This window comes from Prionailurus viverrinus, chromosome A1 (genome assembly GCF_022837055.1).
Source record: "Prionailurus viverrinus isolate Anna chromosome A1, UM_Priviv_1.0, whole genome shotgun sequence".
In the NCBI taxonomy this organism is placed as follows: domain Eukaryota; kingdom Metazoa; phylum Chordata; class Mammalia; order Carnivora; family Felidae; genus Prionailurus; species Prionailurus viverrinus.
The window spans coordinates 115,311,822-115,331,168 of record NC_062561.1 but is presented as its reverse complement, the minus strand read 5'-3'; the positions used below and the strand labels follow the sequence as shown (position 1 = coordinate 115,331,168).

The 19,347-nt window shown below is 38.8% G+C and overlaps 1 protein-coding gene across 3 annotated transcripts in view; it reads right to left on the bottom strand.

The window, feature by feature from the left end:
- KDM3B (lysine demethylase 3B) overlaps positions 1 to 19,347 on the bottom strand; it is a 75,891-nt gene that overhangs the window by 38,958 nt on the left and 17,586 nt on the right. For 2 of the 3 annotated variants that reach the window (XM_047872488.1, XM_047872478.1), the window contains exons 2-7: positions 15,090 to 15,257; positions 10,055 to 10,168; positions 8,442 to 8,547; positions 6,248 to 6,372; positions 4,458 to 4,532; positions 1,489 to 2,088 (exon numbers count right to left, since the gene is read on the bottom strand). In XM_047872488.1, coding sequence (XP_047728444.1) covers positions 1,489 to 2,088; positions 4,458 to 4,532; positions 6,248 to 6,372; positions 8,442 to 8,547; positions 10,055 to 10,168; positions 15,090 to 15,257 — 1,188 coding nt within the window. The remainder of the gene's footprint in view (positions 1 to 1,488; positions 2,089 to 4,457; positions 4,533 to 6,247; positions 6,373 to 8,441; positions 8,548 to 10,054; positions 10,169 to 15,089; positions 15,258 to 19,347) is intronic. The other variant, XM_047872497.1, reaches the window with a different exon arrangement.

Here is a 19,347-nt window from a genome sequence, read left to right as displayed (position 1 = left end):
ACATTTCTTCTAATCAGCTTTGCTACCCCAAGAATAATAGCATTCAGTGGATCTCCCAGCATATAAAATTTGGTCTACTTTGTAACCCCCTTTACATCTACACAACCTTCGGCATGGAGTGGATTTTAATTAGTTTGAGCAATATAATAATGACTTATACACGGTGGAAATTCACTTAAGATCCTCACCTACTTCTCTTGGGAATGCTGGTCAACTAACAAAGGACAAACCATTTATCAGTATGAAATCTGCATTTACAAACCTTCTCTTCTGCCTGGACATTTCACCTCCCTGCCCATCCTCGCACACTAGGGATTCACAAATCACATTTGCTAGGAGGGGACGAACTCAGATGAAATGTATATGTTATGTTTTATATGGCATTGTTATGCCTATAATGATTCCATCTTAAGATGTGAGCTCCTTCAAATAGGGATTTCAATTCCTTGTCTATAATATACAGTACTTAGCACACAGTAGTTTCTTATACATAATTAAAAAAATCATTTAGTACTTTTTGTATTACATATTCCAGCTTGAAGAAACAGCCAGTTTGAAAGAAAATGACTAGCATCATAAATCATTCTGTGGTGTACAAGAGTCAAGACTGTGAGAAATGATTTTGATATTGTTTCAAATTTAACTTGTATTTTTTTAGAAATTTGTTTATCTATCTATCTATCTATCTATCCATCCATCTATCTGTTTTTAAGTAGGTTTCATGCCCAGTGTGAAGCCCAATGTGGAGCCTGAACTCACAACCCTGAGATCAAGACCTGACCTGAAATTAATAGTGGGACATTTAACCGAATGAGCTACCCAGGTGCCCCAATGTTAACTTTTATTTAACAGAAGTTCCATTTCAGCAACAATACATGCAAATCAGATAAAAAACATAGGAAGTTGGATACTACTGTGATTAATTCCATCAAATTTTCCAGTAAGGCTTAAAAAGATTAAGTCAGAAAAGAAAAGAAAAAAAACCAAAACGCTTTTATAGCTATATCAAATCATGGAAAGAAGCCCAGCCTCAAAGGAAAATATCATAGAAAATGATGAACTAAAAACAGGGGATGGTAATAGTCGCTCTCACATAGCCTTAATTATAGTGTTCACTGTTACCAACACTGTAATTCATTAACCTTGTCTCTCATAGGCCTGGTAGAGGCTCAACCACTGTGTGAACTAAACAGATAATTGAATTAAAAAGATTCCCCATCAGATCTACTTTAATATCTCATTAAATTGGGTTTTATCATCAGTTTTTGATTAGTGCAATTGTTCGGGTGACTTTTAATAGCTGATAAAGTTATGAAAATATACACATTTGCCCAATGAGCAGTAAAGGACTGTTCAGAGCACAATTTAAGCACATGTCAGAAATACTTCCTTTCCTGTGGCATTTTAGATGCTTCTTAATGTGTTAACAATAAAGTAGGGTAAAAGAATGAACCCAAATCTTGCAAATCTGCCCCTGAAACAACTCACCTCTCCTGGGGCCTGTAACCGGCTGCCTTTCTGTTTTTCCGGCCCAGTCCCTGCTGCAAGGCCAGTGTCTGAGATCCTCACCGTGGTTGGGGTGGAGCTGGCGGTAGTGACCACAGCTGCTGAAGCCACCATGCCCTGGCCAACTTGTTCCAGTGTTTTTCCTGCCTCTTTGTTTTCGGCTCCACCCACCTCTGGGGCCAAAGGTGTCTGACCTGTGGCTGTAGAATATGGAGTGAAAGGTACAGGTGTGTCCCCACCTACAGGCTCATCCTGTACCACCAGAGTCCTGCCGTTTTCTTTGGTGTAAGTGGCAAAGCGAATGTTGCGGTTAATCTGGGGGACAAATGTAGTCGGTGGCTGCTTGGCTCTCTGATCCAGCCCTGGCTCTCCACTGGCATTCCCTCCTTTCCAGGGCCCTCGGCTCGCCTCACCTCCATCGCTCCCATTACTGTCTACTTCACCCCTGTCTCCTTTTAATTTCTTTGATGCAGGGTCACACCCAGAGTCCGAAGCACTTTTCCTCCTCCGGCCATCTTTCCCCTCTATGCTCTCTCTCTTCTTCTTTCCTTTGGAAGATTTTACTGCTTTTAACGTACCCCCCTACAAAACAAAATTCAAAAGAGATTTATTACAAGGAACCTTCCATTCTGTGAAAACCATAAACCATTAGCTCTTTCCCATCTCTAGAAGCAGACAATGAAAGCAGGCAGATTGCTACATTCCAATGCCAGCTCTAAGACATCCCCTTAGTCAGAAAGCTCCAATCTTCCTGTGACTCATTTTACACACATATTCAAGATAAGAGTTACTACAAGTTCACTCACTTGGCAAACCCTCCCCTTAAATAAAATGCTTCCTCAAATGGACTTTTTTGAGGGCTTTAAAAATTTGTGGAATTTCTTTTATAAAACAAGACTGCTATTGCTAGGCTGGGAGCGCAACTGCCCCTTGATGAAAAAAAAATCTGCTTTCTTTCATAGTTTTCTCCTTGTTTGCCTGACAATCGCATTTCAAGTATTGAAATATAAAAATCTCCTCTATCCAGAAGTCACTAAAAAACTGGGGACAACTTAGCAATAAGACGACTAACAGTGGTGAGTCTATGACCAAAGGAAAAGTGAGCCCAACAAAGACAAGTGTGGATTGCTCTTGTGGACACTATAAATACTCAAACAATTTCCAGAACTTATTTCAAAGTATTAGACACAGGAAAGCAAAAAAGGGAGGCTACCACAGACCATACAGCCAAATCCCGCAGCTTTTCCAATAATTTCAGCCCATTTTATGAAATCTTACTTATGTCTTATTTGAGAGGCCTAACAACCTTAAAAGATAGATTAGGAGACATGATTCCTATCTCTGAATAAACTCCTCCCCCGACAAGAGCATGGGGAAAGGGGCTAGGAGCACAGTACCATTCTCTCAAACAATCTTTGTGCAGGAAGAACTTATGTCTAGAACATTCTTAGATTGGTATCCCACCATGAAGCAAATTTTTTTTTTTTTTTTTTAGCTTTATTCAGTTAACTTTCAGATAGTTTTACTCAAATAACATGTGTTGGGCTGGTAATAAGCTAGTGATATGTAGTTATTTAGCCATTAATATTTACCAACTTCATTAAACTACTCTTAATGCTCTTGAGTATTTATAGAATCTTTGAGCAGATCTATATTTTTATTGTAACCATTACTATAGTTATAACTGTAACTTTTTCAAATTTTATATTTCATCTTGCCAGTTCTAGCTTTTGTATTCTCTCTTTTTTGCTGCCTTCATTTGCATCTTTTCTCCTTAATTTCCTTCTACTGCTCTTAACCAAACCCAAGATTTACTCCTGTTCCCCCCATACTGTTGGTAGTCTGCTGTGGAAACCACAGATCTTCTATCCAACACATCCAGCCAAGTTGCTGATCTTGGCTCACAGCAACTTCCCTGAAATTATATGTATGTCCTACTTACAGTGAGCTCCTCACATGTGAGTAGATGGCATAAGACACTGAGACTAGTACTCTCCAGCTATATCTGACCAGCGGAATAGTGGCTGGCATGTAAGTAGTAGTTAATGAATGAATGAAATAAGGAAGGGAATAGGAAAGGGGCCCAACACACCCTCAAAGTAAAAAGTGTTTTCAGTCATGTTTATAGTCAAAAGGCATATCCTACTTATGGCAATATAACATGTAGTGAAAAGCTATTGAATTCAACCCTGATTCTTCTTTTCCTAATTTGATCTTGTTATATCAAGTCAAGAATGACTGGATAAATGTGAAGAAATGTATACTTACTTAGCAGGAGTGGCCAAGACAGCAATATTACAGAGATGCTAAGAGACTGTCAGGAATATGTGGATAGATGGCTGTCATACTCAATGTCTTACTGAAGGAAATTCAAACAGGATTCCTGATTGATTTAGGTACTGATTTATTATGTATCTTTATTTGGGTTATGATAATTCTGAATGAACCAAGAGCTGGCCTGGTTCACAGTAATTATGGAGTAATCCACTGTGTGCTGAGCACTGAACTAGGCACCTGTTTGATTTGAGTTTTCTTGGAGTACAAAATTTCAGACTTCTTGGAACTCACTACCACCTAATAAAAAGAGGATGCATCTTCTCCATTTCTTATTACACAATGGGTTATAAATATTACTACTGCTTATTACAGCTTTAACTGTCTAGTGTATCTTTCAAATATATCTGTCCTGAATGACTGTAAAAAGAAATAGTTAGGGCATGGATTTTAAAAAGGCTAGGCAACACAGTCATGATTAAAAGGGTTTTCTTAGACTACAACTCCTGCCTGAGACTGTATTTCCCTTAAGTAGATAAGACTGTGGTGACAGCAAGAAATGTACAGTGGCCAGAATGGAGACCCAAAGGGCATCCATCGATAACACACACATGAGGAATCTGCATAATAAGATAAAGAAAGCTCATGAGTCTCAGAGACTCAGTTGATTACTGTACCTCGCTCTGAGTAGTTGAATTATCCATCAGCATCACATGGATCAGTCTGGGATCTACGGACTTGATCTCACCACTCTAGAGTAGGAGAAGGATAGCAGAAAATATCAAAAAGGGGAGGAAAAAGATTTAAGCCCTGTCCAAAGATATAATTATGTATTTTTTTAATCCATGTAATTATCTATTTCTACTCCCCCAATAGAATGAAAGCTCCATGAAACCAGGAATCCCTGCAATCTCATTCACGGCCACAATAACAACATCCAAAACAAGGTCTAGAATACAGTAAGCACTCAAATATTTGTTACATGAATGAAAGAATTGAGCTCAATGACCAAGTGTCTCTTTTAGAGACGTTAATTTCAAATTCTACATCTCTAAAATCTTCCTATTCTGTACATATCAGAAAGTAAAAACCTACAGAATCAAGTCATTAAAGGAATCACTCTACTAATAAAGAATAAAAGCATTAGGGAGCAGCCAATTTGACAGACACTGTCAGATTTAATGTGCATATCCTATGATCTAGAAATTATATATGTAAAAACTTATTCCAATAAACAATGTGTGGCAGTATACAATGATACCTATTCAAGGATATTCACTGCAGCATTATTTGTATTACTGAAAATAATGGCAATTATGTAAATGTCCACCAACTTTAGATTAAATTAGTTATGACATACCCATTCAGTAGATAAGGCAAATTTCTATGTATATTTACAAGAAAGATATTGATAATTTACAGTTATGTAAAAAAGGTAAAGAACTATATATGTATGGTATAATTCCATTTGTTAATAAAGTATGGTTCATACATATATATCACATAAATAGATAACATACAAATATTACACATACACACAGAAGATATTTGGAAGAATATAAATAATACATACCAAACTGTTAATGGTGGTTACCACTGAGGGGAGTGATATTTCCCTGAGGGAAGGGGTGGCTTCCAATATATACTTTATATATGTGTATTTTTGAAATTTTAAAATGAAGATTAGTAATTTTTTTGAAAACTCAGTAAAAAATTAAGTAAAATCATTTATGTTTACATTATATGTGGTTAAGAACAACTCTGAAACCAATTCAAAGATAAATACATTTATGTTTGCCTCAAAACACTCATCTAGGGGCGCCTGGGTGGCTCAGTCAGTCAAGCCCATCCACCCTCAGCTCAGGTCATGATCTTTCAGTTCAAGAGTTCAAGCCCCACGTCGGGCTGTGCGGACAGCTCAGAGCCTAGAACCTGCTTCAGATTCTATGCCTCCCTCTCGCTCTCTGCCCCTCCCTCGCGCTTTCTCTCTCTCTCTCAAAAATAAGTTAAAAAAACCCATTCATTTATTGTTTTTCTGAGACAATTCTCCAGGTCGCTCTAGATACGTTCACCGTCCAAAGGGGAGTGGCATAAGCATTACAGAAGCAAATGCTAACTGACTAGATTTTAAACTACTAACCTTTATGGATATGATAAAATAATGATAATTCTACTTCACATTTTTACACTGTTTTACAGAGTGCAAAGCACGTTCAGATCTACTATCCCAGTTCCCAAAACAGTGCTGAGGTGGGGCTGGGGGATTACCTAATTATCTCTTAATTTACAAATGAGAACAAAGAGGTTAAGAAAGTTGAATAGCCTTTCTCAAGATCATACAGTCATTAAGTGAAAGAGCTGGAGACAGAACCTAAGTCTTCTTACATATAGCTAAATGCTCCCTTTCTCTACACCACCCTCTGTAAGAGGATGGATGAATCGTAAAGGAAATAACCCCAAACCTCACCTCAGTTACAGACACTTCCATAAGACGGGTGATGGAGTCTTGATGGCTTACAACACCACAGAGCCAACTTTCTTCCCCCTCTGGCTGGTATACTTTGACCCTGTGACCTTGAACACTGTAGGGACCTACAGGAGAGATCAGTCAGTACTGAAAATGTTTGGCAAAGTTATAATTCATGGTTCTTTCTAAAAGCAGAAAGAGGGGCGCCTGGGTGGCTCAGTCGGTTAAGCAGCCGACTTCGGCTCAGGTCACGATCTCACAGTCCGTGAGTTCGAGCCCCGCGTCGGGCTCTGTGCTGACCGCTCAGAGCCTGGAGCCTGTTTCAGATTCTGTGTCTCCATCTCTCTCTGACCCTCCCCCGTTCATGCTCTGTCTCTCTCTGTCTCAAAAATAAATAAATGTTAAAAAAAAATAAAAAAATAAAAAATAAATAAAAGCAGAAAGAAAACTTTGGTGTAAATATTTAGCACTTTCACTTCTCTTGTATAGAGCTGAATAAAATGGTTATTAAGCCACTTAAAAACAAAATAATTTTTCCTCATGATCTTTGTAAATTCTATGTGGAGATTCTGTAGCATTCCAAATCTGATTTCACCCTATCTGAATCTTCCAATTCTAGAAGGAATAGAAGGAAGACAAAACTTACAAACAAAAACTACAGGTAGTAAGAAAATTTATCAGACGTATCTCATCTGATATACACATATAAAAAAAATGGGAGGTCAGTGGGGCGCCTGCGTGGCCCAGTTGGTTGAGTGTCCAACTTTTCATTTCAGTTCAGGTCATGATCTCACAGTTCGTGGGATCGAGCCCCAAGTCCAGCTCTGCGCTAACAGTGCGGAGCCTGCTTGGGATTCTCTCTCTCTCTCTCTCTCTCTCTCTCTCTCCCTCTCCCTCTCCCTCTCCCTCTCCCTCTCCCTCTCCCTCTCTCCTTCTCCCACTCTGCCCCTCCTTGGCTGGCGCGTTCTTTCTTGCTCTCAAAATAAATAAAAAATTAAAAACAACAAAAAAGGGAGGTCAGTAAGTTGAACATACTATTTTGTCATGTGACCATAGGAATGTTAGATAACCATCTGTACTCTGCTGACTTTCAATAGCAATAGGTGGAGAGTTCCATTTTTGAGGTCTCCAGCCTCTGCACTAGTAATAGTCTGAACAAACATAGCACCTGCCTTCCTAGGAAAACAAAGTTTTAAAGATATTACTTTATCAGCAGGTAATGTTACCCTGCAATTTCATTTGCCCTCCAAGAAGGACAGTTTCTCTCCTCTGCATTATCTCATACATTTGAGACTATATAGTTAAGTCATCACTTATTTTAAATTATTATTATCTCTCACAACTATAATGAAGCTTCCTCAATGTTTCTCTATGTATCCACGTACATATTCACTTCTCATTCTGTCCAGTTTTCTTCTATCAAGTTTTTCTCACATTCTTTCCTCCTTCATATCTTTCCTTGACCATTAAACATCACTTTATGCTGATACTCTCCTTCTCCAAATAAGCCAGTTTTCCTACTTTTACCCATTCAGATACAGTTTGACAAAGAGAACCAAGGACGCTGTTTCACTGAAAATCATGATTTTCAAGAGGCTCAGAAAAAAAGAGGAGTAGATGTGCAACACGAAGGGAAGGATAAATATTGTTTATGTAGACTCTTGGGCAAAATCTGTATCTGAACAGGAAACAGCTAAGGATTCTTTTGTTTTAATTCTTAAAAAAATAACATGTTGTTAATGTGAACGAGTCTGTGGATACCTTCTTTTACGAACATGTACCTTGCACTCTAGGTTGTTATTTATGTTACTGGTCTTTTTAGTCCTTAGGAACCTCACAGACACTGAGCTCAATAAGGGCAGAGGTTTTCTAGCTCTAGTTCCTTAACATTGTGTTTAGTACAAGATTTGTCCTTGGTAACTATTTAGGAAATGGAAAACAAAACAAAACAAAACAAAACTCACAACAAAACTGGATATTATGAAATGTAATTTAAAGAGGTAACTGTGGTCTGAGTGAGATTCTATTTTTCCCATCTATTCTAAAGATCTTGCTAACTGGAAATACTCTGGACTCTACCCACAAGAAGAAACACAAATGTTTAGAGTTGCATGGTGTCCTTCACATACTATCACTTCAACACTGACCAAACACCTGATTCAGGATTCAAGGACAGAAGACTGCTTGTTCTTACCTCGACTGAATATCTCTTGTAGCTTCTGGTCACTGATCAAAGCATTAACTGTTTCTCTCAGTGCAGCATGTTCTAAAAGAATCTGGTTTTGGCTATCTGTTCCCATCTGGTAAAGACAAACAAAGAAAACAACCGAATATTAAAATAAATAGCAATATCTAACCAGGTGAGAAAATCATACCCTTGAGGAGCTCTATACTGACAGTGCCAAAGAATGTTTTGTTTTGTTTTGTTTTGTTTTTGTTTGTTTTTTTAAATTTATTTTGAGGGAAAGAAAGAAAGAGAGTGCGAGCAGGGGTAGAGGGAGAAAGAGAATCCCAAGCAGGCCCCGCGCTGCTAGCACAGAGCCAGATGTGGCTCAAACTCACAAAACTGTGAGATCATGATGTGAGCCAAAATCAAGAGTCAGATGCTCAGCCAAGTGAGCCACCCAGGCACCCCACCAAAGAATGTTCTGTAGAACCCTAGTCTCATGAGATGTTCTGCAAAAAATGATGCTCGTATCATTTAATTATATAGGAAATACTATATACTCTATCTTTCTACATGTTGTAGCAGATGAAAGGCTCTGACAAGACATGTAAAAAAAAAATTGTTTAGGTTTCTCACACATATATGACCACAAAATATTTTATCCCATGTAAATCTTTTGGTATATGTTGATATTTATTCAACATTTACTGAGTGCCTACTCATATAAACACTAAGATTGCAAAGATGAATAAAGTAAGGGTGGTGAGAGGGAGTGAGGCCGAAAGAGAAAGGAAGACATATCAACAAAGAAATCATCACTAATATTTCACACAACACAGTTAAGGAAATACTGTTCTTGGCTGCCTCAATAAGACAGCAAAACTTAGAAGTTTCCTAATTTTTAGCCTTCAGACAATAAATCTTACAAGTGAGAAATAAATATTACCATCCAAAAATTTTCAAACTCTAACTCAGATGCTAGTTTGTTTAAACTACTAATTTACCCCTTTTCTTTCTAAGTAGAGATACACCTAAGCTCTTTAATATTTAATGCTGCTTGGAATAAGCCCAAACTCCCAGCCTCTCTGCCACTGACCTAAGTATAGGCCCCCTCAAGTTATACAAGCAGCCACTTCTGTGAAACCACCTTCTGAGGAGACCCTTAGAATTGTGGTCTTTGGGGCACCTGGGTGGCTCAATCAGTTAAGCATCCAACTTTGGCTCAGGTCATGATCTCACAGTTCATGAGTTTGAGCCCCATGTCAGGCTCTATGTTGACAGCTCAGAGCCTGGAGCCTACTTCAGATTCTGTATCTATCCCTCTCTGCCCCTCCCCTGCTTGCTTGCGTGCTCTCTCTCTCTCTCTCAGAAATAAAATGAAAACATTAAAAAAAATAATAATAAAAAGAATTGTGGTCTTAAGTCTTAAGTGGTTTCAAGGTAGGGTGGGGTGTGCTGAAAAGGAAACAAGTCTCAGCCACTGAACGGACTTTCAAGGTAGCAGAAAAGCTTTAAAATGCACAGGGAATTAACGGAAGCACTTGTTTCAATACTAAAAGAAAAGGGGAAACATATTTATAATCAACAAACAAATTAGCCAGGAGGGAAATAAGTTTAGGACTGGAGGAAGTATTAAGTACCTGAAACAGATGCAATCCATTAGCATCTGACAGGAAACGAAGCTCTCGATCCAAAAGGTATTCAACTGGAACCACAGAACCCAAACCAAGTTTATCTACTAGGGGAGTGAAAGTCTGTGAAACAGAAATGACAAGAAATTGATTAGAACTTGGAAAAGAAAATAGGTAACAATTCATCCACATCTCTAACTTTAGAGACAGTATCCATCATTAATATATCTTTCACCCCAGTAAATACAGATAAACTAAAGCATAAAACATTCCTAACCCATCATCTACCCCACAAATAATCATAGGAAGCAAACTAGAGCAGAAACTCAGCCCAATACTCCTATTTATAGCTGAAAAGGACACAAAGAATAAGAAATTCCCAATTACCTCTAGGGATCTGACTAATCTTGCCAGGCTTCAAGAGGGCTAAATTACAGTAAATTCCCAAAATAAAGACTTACAACATTATCGTCTCTAGAACTCCTAAAATCTTTGGGAGATATGTAAAATAATCACTGGTATAAATGCTCATGGGTGAATTCATATTGCTGTCTCATAAATGAATAGCTTATAAAAGTCACCTGGGGCCCATGTCCATTTGAGCTTCTTCCAAAAGTTCAACTGGAAATGGACTTAAAAACAAACAAAAAAGGGGGTGCCTGGGTGGCTACATCGGTTAAGTGTCCAACTTCGGCTCAGGTCATGATCTCATGGTTCGTGCCCTGAGTCGGGCTCTGTGCTGACAGCTCAGAGCCTAGAGCCTGCTTCAGATTCTGTGTCTCCCTCTCTCTGTCCCTCCCCAACTCATGCTGTCTCTTTCAAAAATGAATAAACTGGAAAAAACAAACAAACAAACAAACAAACAAACAAAAACAAATGAAAAAGGAGAGTATAGTAAATGATGTTACATATAATCAATTAAGTAGAAAATTTGCTTTGAATATTATTTATTTGATCTGGTTAGCCATAGAAGTAGGTTTTTTTTTAAATGTAGCCATTTATGCCTTTACTTTGCTAACAGGATAGAAACAAAAGGATACTCTCAGAATTAAATTTATGGCATTATTTTGTCAAACTTCAGAAAACAAAACTTAATAATAATAATAAAGCACAAACAACAAAAGCAAAAATAAATAAGTGGGGCTATAACAAACTAAAAAGTTTATGCATAGCAAAAAAATGATCAGCAAAATGAAAGGCAACGTAAGCAATGAGAGAAAATATTTGCAAATCATGTATCACACAAGAGGTTAATATCCAAATACATATATAAGGAACTCATACAACTCAAAAGCAAAAGACCAAATAATCTGACTTTAAAAATGGGCAAATCACCCTAAATAGACATTTTTCCTAAGAAAATATACAAATGGCCAATAGGTATATAAAAAGGGGTGAACAACACTAATTATTAGGGAAATGCAAATCAATACCACAAGAAGCCATCACTTCACACCTGTTAGAAGACCTATCATCAAAGACAATAAAATAAGGTCTGGCAAGGATGCAGAGAAAAGCAAACCCTTTTGCAGTTGGTGGGACTATAAATTGGTGCAGCCACCATAGAAAACAGTGTGGAGGCTCCTCAAAAAATTAAGAGCAGAACTACCATATGATGCAGCAATCCCACTTCTGAGTATGTATCTGAAGAAAATGAAATCACCATTTCAAAGGATTATCTGCACACCCACATTCACTGCAGTGTTATTCACAACAGCTAAGATATAGAAACAACCTAAGCCTCCAGTGATGGGTGAATGGATACGGGGAATGATGTGAGGTGTATGTGCATGCACGTGCACGCGCGTATGCACACACACACACACACACACACACACACACAGAAATATTATTCAGTCATAAAAAAGGAGGAAATCTGGGGTGCCTGGGTGGCTCAATTGGTTGGACGTCCGACTTCAGCTTGGGTCATGATCTCATGGTGAGTTCGAGCCCCATGTAGGGATCTGTGCTGACAGCTCAGAGCCTGGAGCCTGCTTCAGATTCTGTGTCTCCCACTCTCTTTGTCCCTCCCCCACATGCTCTCTGTCTTTCTCTCTCTCTCAAAGATAAATAAACATTAAAAAAAAAATTAAAAAAAAAAAAAAGAGGAGGAAATCCTGCCATTTACAACATGGATAAAACCTGAGGGCATTAAACTAAGTGAAATAAGTCACAAATGCAAATGAAATACTGTATGATTTCACTTACGTGTGAAAAAAAAAAAGAACTCCTAGAGTAGATAGTTCCTATGGGTGTGGGCAGTGGGGAATGTGAAATGTGGTGAATGTGGTCAAAAGGTACAAACTTCAGTTATAAGTTCTGGGGTTCTAACATACAGCATGGTGACTATAGTTAACAATGATGTGGGGCACCTGAGCGGCTAGGTTGGCTAGGTCCTTCCCCTCTCAAAAAGAAATAATTAAACATTATTAATTAAACATAATTAAACATTAAAAAAACAATAATGTATACTTAAAAGTTGCTAAGAAAGTAAATCTTTTCTTTCTTTTTTTTTAAGTTTATTTTGAGAGAGACAGAGAATGCAAATGGAAGGGGGGGGGGGTCAGAGAGAGAGGGAGAATCCCAAGCAGGCTCCATGATGTCAGCACAGAGTCCATTGCAGGGCTCGAACTCACAAACTATGAGAACAAGACCTGAGCCAAAAACAAGAGTCAGATGCTCAACTGACTGAGCCACCTAGGCACCCCAGAAACTAAATCTTCAAAGTTCTTACCACATACACACAAAATGTTAACTCTGTGAACAGTGGATGTGTTAACTAACTTTATTGTGGTAATCATTTCACAATATATATAAAATTATTATATTGTTACAAACTTGCACAATGTTATATGTCAATTTTACCTCAGTAAGGCTGGGAAAAAAAATAAGAGTTCTTATGGAAAGAAAAGGCTTTAAGGATTACAAACATTGTTTCACAACCTTACATGAGAAAACACTAAGGTGAAAAAATTCTTTAGAAATAAAAGTATCAAATATTATCGAATACAGCACTGGCACAAAAAAAGACATAGCGATCAACAGAACAGAATAAAGAGCCCAGAAACAAACCCATGCTTATAGCTTATATGATCAATTAATCTCTGAGACAGGACACAAGACTATACAATGACAAAAAGACAGTCTCTTCAACAAATGGTGCTGGGAAAACTGGACAGCTACATGCAAAAGAATGAAACTGGACCCCTCTCTTACAACATATACAAAAATAAACATCTAAAGGTAAGACCTGGAACCATAAAACTCCTAGAAGAAAAACAAGGCAGTATTTTGTAGACATTGGTCATACAAACATTTTTCTCAATACATCTCAGCAAGGGAAACAAAAGCAAAAATAAACTATTGGGATTTTACACCAAAATAAAAAGCTTTTGCACAGCAAAGTAAACCACCCAAAAAATGACATGGCAACCTACTGTATGGGAGAAGATACATAGAGAATGATATACTTGATAAGGGGTTAATATCCAAAATATGTAACACCAACAACTGTCCAAATAATCCAGTTAAAAATGGGCAGAGGACCTGAACAGACACTTTTCCAGAGAAGACATGTAAATGGCCAACAGGTGCATAAAAAGATGCTCAACACCACGAATCATCAGGTGAATGCACATCAAAACCACAAGATACCACCTCACATCTATCTGTCTGAATGGAGAGTATCAAAAAGGGTTGGAGGTGGAGAACAAAAACTCTCCTGCACTGTTGGTGGGAAGGTAAATTAGTGTAACCACTGTGGCAAATAGTATGGAAGGTCCTCAAAAAATTAAAAGTAGAATTACCATATGATCCAAGAATTCCACAACTAGGTGCTTATCCAAAGAAAACGAAAACACAAATTTAAAAAGATACATGCACCCCTATGTTTCCTGCAGCATTATTTACAACAGGCAAGACATGGAAGCAATTCAAATGTCTATCCATAACTGAATAAAGAACACACACACACACACACACACACACACACACACACACAGAAATATTATTCATTCATAAAAAAAAAGAACGAGATCTTGCCATATGCAACCACATGAATGGACTCAGAGGGTATAATGCTAAGTGAATTAAGTCACAGAAAAACAAATGCCATATGATTTCACATATATGTGGATTTTTTTTAACTGTTAATTTATTTGGAAGAGAGTGAGAGAGAGAGCACACATGCGAGCATGCCAAGATGGGTAGGGGCAGGGAGAAAGGGAGAGAGAGGATCCCAAGCAGGCTCCACACTATCAGGGCAGAGTCCAGCACAGGGCTTGACCTCCTGACCAGTGAGATCATGACCTGAGCTGAAATCAAGAGCTGGATGCTTAAATCGATTGAGCTACTCAGGCACTCCACATTTGTGGAATGTAAGAAACAAAATAAATGAACAAAGAAAATGAGACAAAAACCCCACACTCTTTAATACAGAGAACTGGTGGTTGCCAGAGGGGAGATGGGTGGGGCCATGAGTGAAATAAAGAGGATTAAATTTATGGCATTATTTTGTCAAACTTCAGAAATACTTATCACTACAAGCACTGAGTAATGAATAGAACTGTTGAATGATTATAGTGTACACCTAAAACTAATATAAACACTGTATGTTAATTATATTTCAAAAACACAAAACAAGTTCAGAAGACAGTTGAAAAGATCTCCCACTTTCTGCTTCAGCAGCATCAGAATAAAAGTATGTTAGGAATATACATGCTTTGGGAACTCTAAAGAGTTCAGCTATTTTTTAAAAAGTATTTATTATTCTTGAGAGATCTACAGAGCACGAGCAGGGGAGGGGCAGAGAGAGAGGGAGACAGAGAATCTGAAGCAGGCTCCAGGCCAGTCTGACCTGTCAGCACAGAGCCCGACGCAGGGCTTGAACCCACAGACCGTGAAATCGTGACCTGAGCTGAAGTCAGACACCTAACTGAGTAGCCACCCAGGTGCCCCAGGAGTTCAGCTATTGGATAAATACCATAGTTACAGTTATAGTACAGGAGTAAAGCTCAAATATGTTCGTAGGCAGTAAGTCACTCACCAGGGCTGGCCACTGTGCAATTGAGACTCGAGTACCCTGGACAAGGACTGGGTCCTTCCGGGGTGCCCACACCAGAGACCCTTCCAGCAGAAGCACAATAACTTCTTCAGCATGAACTTTAACCCAGGAGTGCTGCTTCCAGTTACAGCCATCAAATTCTACAAAGATCTGCAAAAAGAGATAAAAAGGAGTTTGGAGGTCACATTTGGAAAAATCCCACATTATAATATATAAACAGACATAAACTGTGACTAGGAAAAATTCTAATTTGTTTTTACGTCCTTTTGATGAATTTCAATAAAAATCCATCTTATTTCAGAGCAAGGAAGCTGATCTCAGCTTCACTTTGAAATGGGTAGCAGAGTTAAGGGGGCACATCCACAGTTAGCAATTTTTAGCTGTTATCCTATTGAAATTTGTAACTCTTGGTTTCCAATTTACATCTATGCACACCAGCTAGGGGCCTACTATGTATGAGACACCATGCTAGGTTCAGAAATAGAGAAATCTAGCACATTTCCTGGTCTTAAGGAGCTCATAGTCTAACAGGTTAGAGAGAAATTCTTTACACTTGTACTGAATATGACAGAACTTTTTAAAAAATGTTTTTTTGTTTTTTTTTTGAGAGTGTGCAAGCAGGGGAGGGGTAGAGAGAGGGGGACAGAGGTCGAAAGCAGGCTCTGTACTGACAGCAGTGACCTTGATGCAGAGCTTGAACTTACAAACCTTGAAATCATGACCTGAACAGAAGTCGGATTCTCAACTGAGCTACCCAGGCACCCCAGTGAACTTCTTTGAGGAATTTTTTTGAATAGGTGATATATGAACATGATATAAAATTCAAAGGATGAACACCAAAAAAAAGGTTCCTTCCCAGTTCTGCATGTGGATTTTTTAACTGCCCCTGCCAGGAGTGATCTCATATCTGTTAGAAGAGGCATGCTGTCAACATCAACAATACTTCACTTCCTCCCAGCAGAGATACTCTACTTTTTGAGATATAGTTACATAGACAGTGCAGAAAGTTTTAAAAAGTGATTCAGATTAAACAAAACTTCATTTTTCTTTTATTTCATTTTATTTTACTTTAGAGAGAGAGAGAGACAGTGCGAGCGGGGGAGAGGGGCAGAGGGAGACAGCTCCACACTGAGTGTGGAGCCTGACGCAGGGCTTGATACCACATCCCAGGAATCATGACCTGAGCCAAAATCAAGAGTTGGACGCTCAACCTACTGAGCCACCCAGGCGCCCCTAAACCACATTTTTCTTTTTTTTTTTAATTTTAATTTTTAAATAATATTTATTTTTGAAAGAGACAGAGAGAGAGAGTACACCCGCAGGAGCAGGGAAGAGGCAGAAAGAGTGACACAGAGGATCCGAAGTGGGCTTCATGCTGACAGCAGAGAGCCCAGTTTAGGGCTTGAACTCCTGAACTGTGAGGTCATGAATGAGCCGAAGACAGCCACTTAACCGACTGAGCCACCCAGGTACCCCAAAACTACATTTTTCTAATAACTAGTATGCTTAGGTTTGGCTTTTCTATATAAATTCTGAGTATGTTTCACATGCAGCATAAAGAGCAAGACATATGCATACAGGTATCAATAGTTAGCATAGAAATACCCAGGACTTAAATTATAGCTGGTGAAAGACTATTTTATTCATAGCCCCTTCATTTTCATAGGATTTTAGTTGGTTTTTGAGAAGCACATGCAATAAAATGACAAAATACAAATGAAAAAAAAAAAAATCAAGGCCAAGCAAACTACAACAAGAAGTCACTATGAAAGTGTAAAAGGGAAAACTTAAGCTGGCCACGAGGATCTATACAGCTGTATGACTGAGTGATACATGTGCCTCTGAGCTTCCTAAAGGCCAATTTGAAAATGAGGAGGTTAGTTGCATAGTTTCCACTGTCAGCATCTTTTTTTAAAAAAATTTTTGGTAATGTTTATTTGTTTAAAATCTAGAGAGAAGAAGATAGAGTGTAAGCGGGGGAGGGGCAGAGAAAGAGAGGGAGACACAGAATCCCAAGAAGGCTCCAAACTCAGCTGTCAGCACAGAGCCTGACCCCGGGCCTGAACTCATGAACTGAGAGATCATAACCTGAGCCAAAGTTGGACACTGAACAGACTGAACCACCCAGGTGCCTGGTTTTTTTTTTGTTGTTGTTGTTTTTTAATTAAACTCTGTACCCAACATGGGGCTTGAACTTACATGCTCTACCAACTGGAGGAGCCAGGAGCTCCTCCCACGGTCTAAAAGGAAAACAAAGTAATTACTCAGGGAAGCAATGCTTTTCCAACCTCTTGGCACAGTAAGAAATTTCTCACACGAAGCTTCCAGTACATGTATGTACTGTTATTTTTAAAATATATGTAGATGATACAATGAATAAAATTCAAATCCATTAAAATTGTTACTGAGTTCATATCAGCCTTTCATGGTATACATGTTCTCATCTATTCAACATAAAAATTAAAGGTAAAATTAAATGAAAATCTAGGATACTTACATTCACAAAGTGTGAAAGCACTGGGCAGTAGCCTAGTGTTAGGCTTAATCTCTTCACAGTCAATGCATACTTGTGAATGTGGAGTGCGTTGCTGAAAAGTTATCCCAGAAATCAAATCCACTATATAAAGCTCCAGTTTTATTATTGTAATATACCAAGCTTCACTTCTGATTAAACACACATATACATACCCACCCACACACACACAGTGGGGAAACAAGGTTCAGAAACGAGAAGCACAATTTTTACTGAGAAAGAGGAGAACAATGAATTGCAATATATTTAATACATGAATGGGCTCACTCATATATACATAAACGTTCCAAGGGAATAAGACACAACTTCAAATAACTTGCAGACCATTGGAAAGAGATAATCAAACTTATACTTATGTGCAGACTCAGGCACCAAGAAAGGTGTAGCAGCATAATAAACACAGGTTGGGGCTTATGTTCCAGGAGACTTGGATTTGAGTACCAGTTCCACACTATTAAAATTTTTTTTTTTTAATATTGGGGCACCTGGGTGGCTCAGTCGGTTAAGTGGCCGACTTCGGCTCAGGTCATGATCTCCGTGGTCTGTGAGTTCGAGCCCCACATCGGACTCTGTGCTGACAGCTCAGAGCCTGGAGCCTGTTTCAGATTCTGCGCCTCCCTCTCTCTCTGACCCTCCCCCATTCATGCTCTGTCTCTCTCTGTCTCAAAAATAAATAAATGTTTAAAAAAAAATTAAAAAAAATTTTTTTTAATGTTTATTTTTGAGAGAGAGAGAGAGAGAGAGAGAGCGAGCAGGGGAGGGGCAGAGAGAGAGGGAGACACACCAGTTGAAGTAGGCTCCAGGCTCTGAGCTGTCAGCACAGAGCCCAACACAGGGCTCGAACCCACGAACCGCGAGATCATGACCTGAGCTGAAGTTGGATGCTCAACCGACTGAGCCACACAGGCACCCTGAAGTCTACCCTATTAACCCCAAAACTTGGACAAGTCACTCTTCCCTCCTCAAGTTTTGGTTTTCTCCCCTGTGATAAGACACACTTGTCTTCCTTATCTCATAGACTGGTTGTGAAGTTCAAATAAAGTAATGGATTCAAAAGCATAATATGCCATAAAATAAGGAGAAATAAAGTAAAAAAATCAACTACGGGGGATGTTCAGAGGCAGGAGAGATCAATTTAAGGGTGCAGAGGGGACTGATATGGGCTGAGCCCCCTACCCCCCCCCCCCCAAAAGTCCACTCAAGTTCTAGGATGGCCAGGAACTATATAAGCAGACTGTGGGGGAAGGAGTGAGAGATGAGGCTTAAAAAAAAAACAAAGTCAATGTGGCAAACCTTGAATACTGGGATAAAAAATTGAGGCTTCATCTAGCTGCCAATGGGAGGGGTGTGTATACGTGTGCATGCACACAAGTGTCATTAAAGGGTTTCTAAATGAGGTCAAGATATGAACAGAGTAGTTGGTTTTAAGGAAATTCAGCTACTAACCAGTGGATACAGACAGACTGGAGTTGGGGGAAGGTTATAGGGAGTATTCTTACATGACCTAGAGTGGGAGCAGTGAGACTAGGAAGAAGAGTGACTTGTGGTTGTTAAGAATCATCAAGCTTGATGAATGGCTGGATAAAAGGATAAAGGAAAATTTAAAAATGACTTGGATTTTGAACCAGAGTGATACCATTACATAACTGATATCAAGAGGAGGAGATGGCTGGAGGACAGACAAAACCTTGCACGGCATGAAAAGTA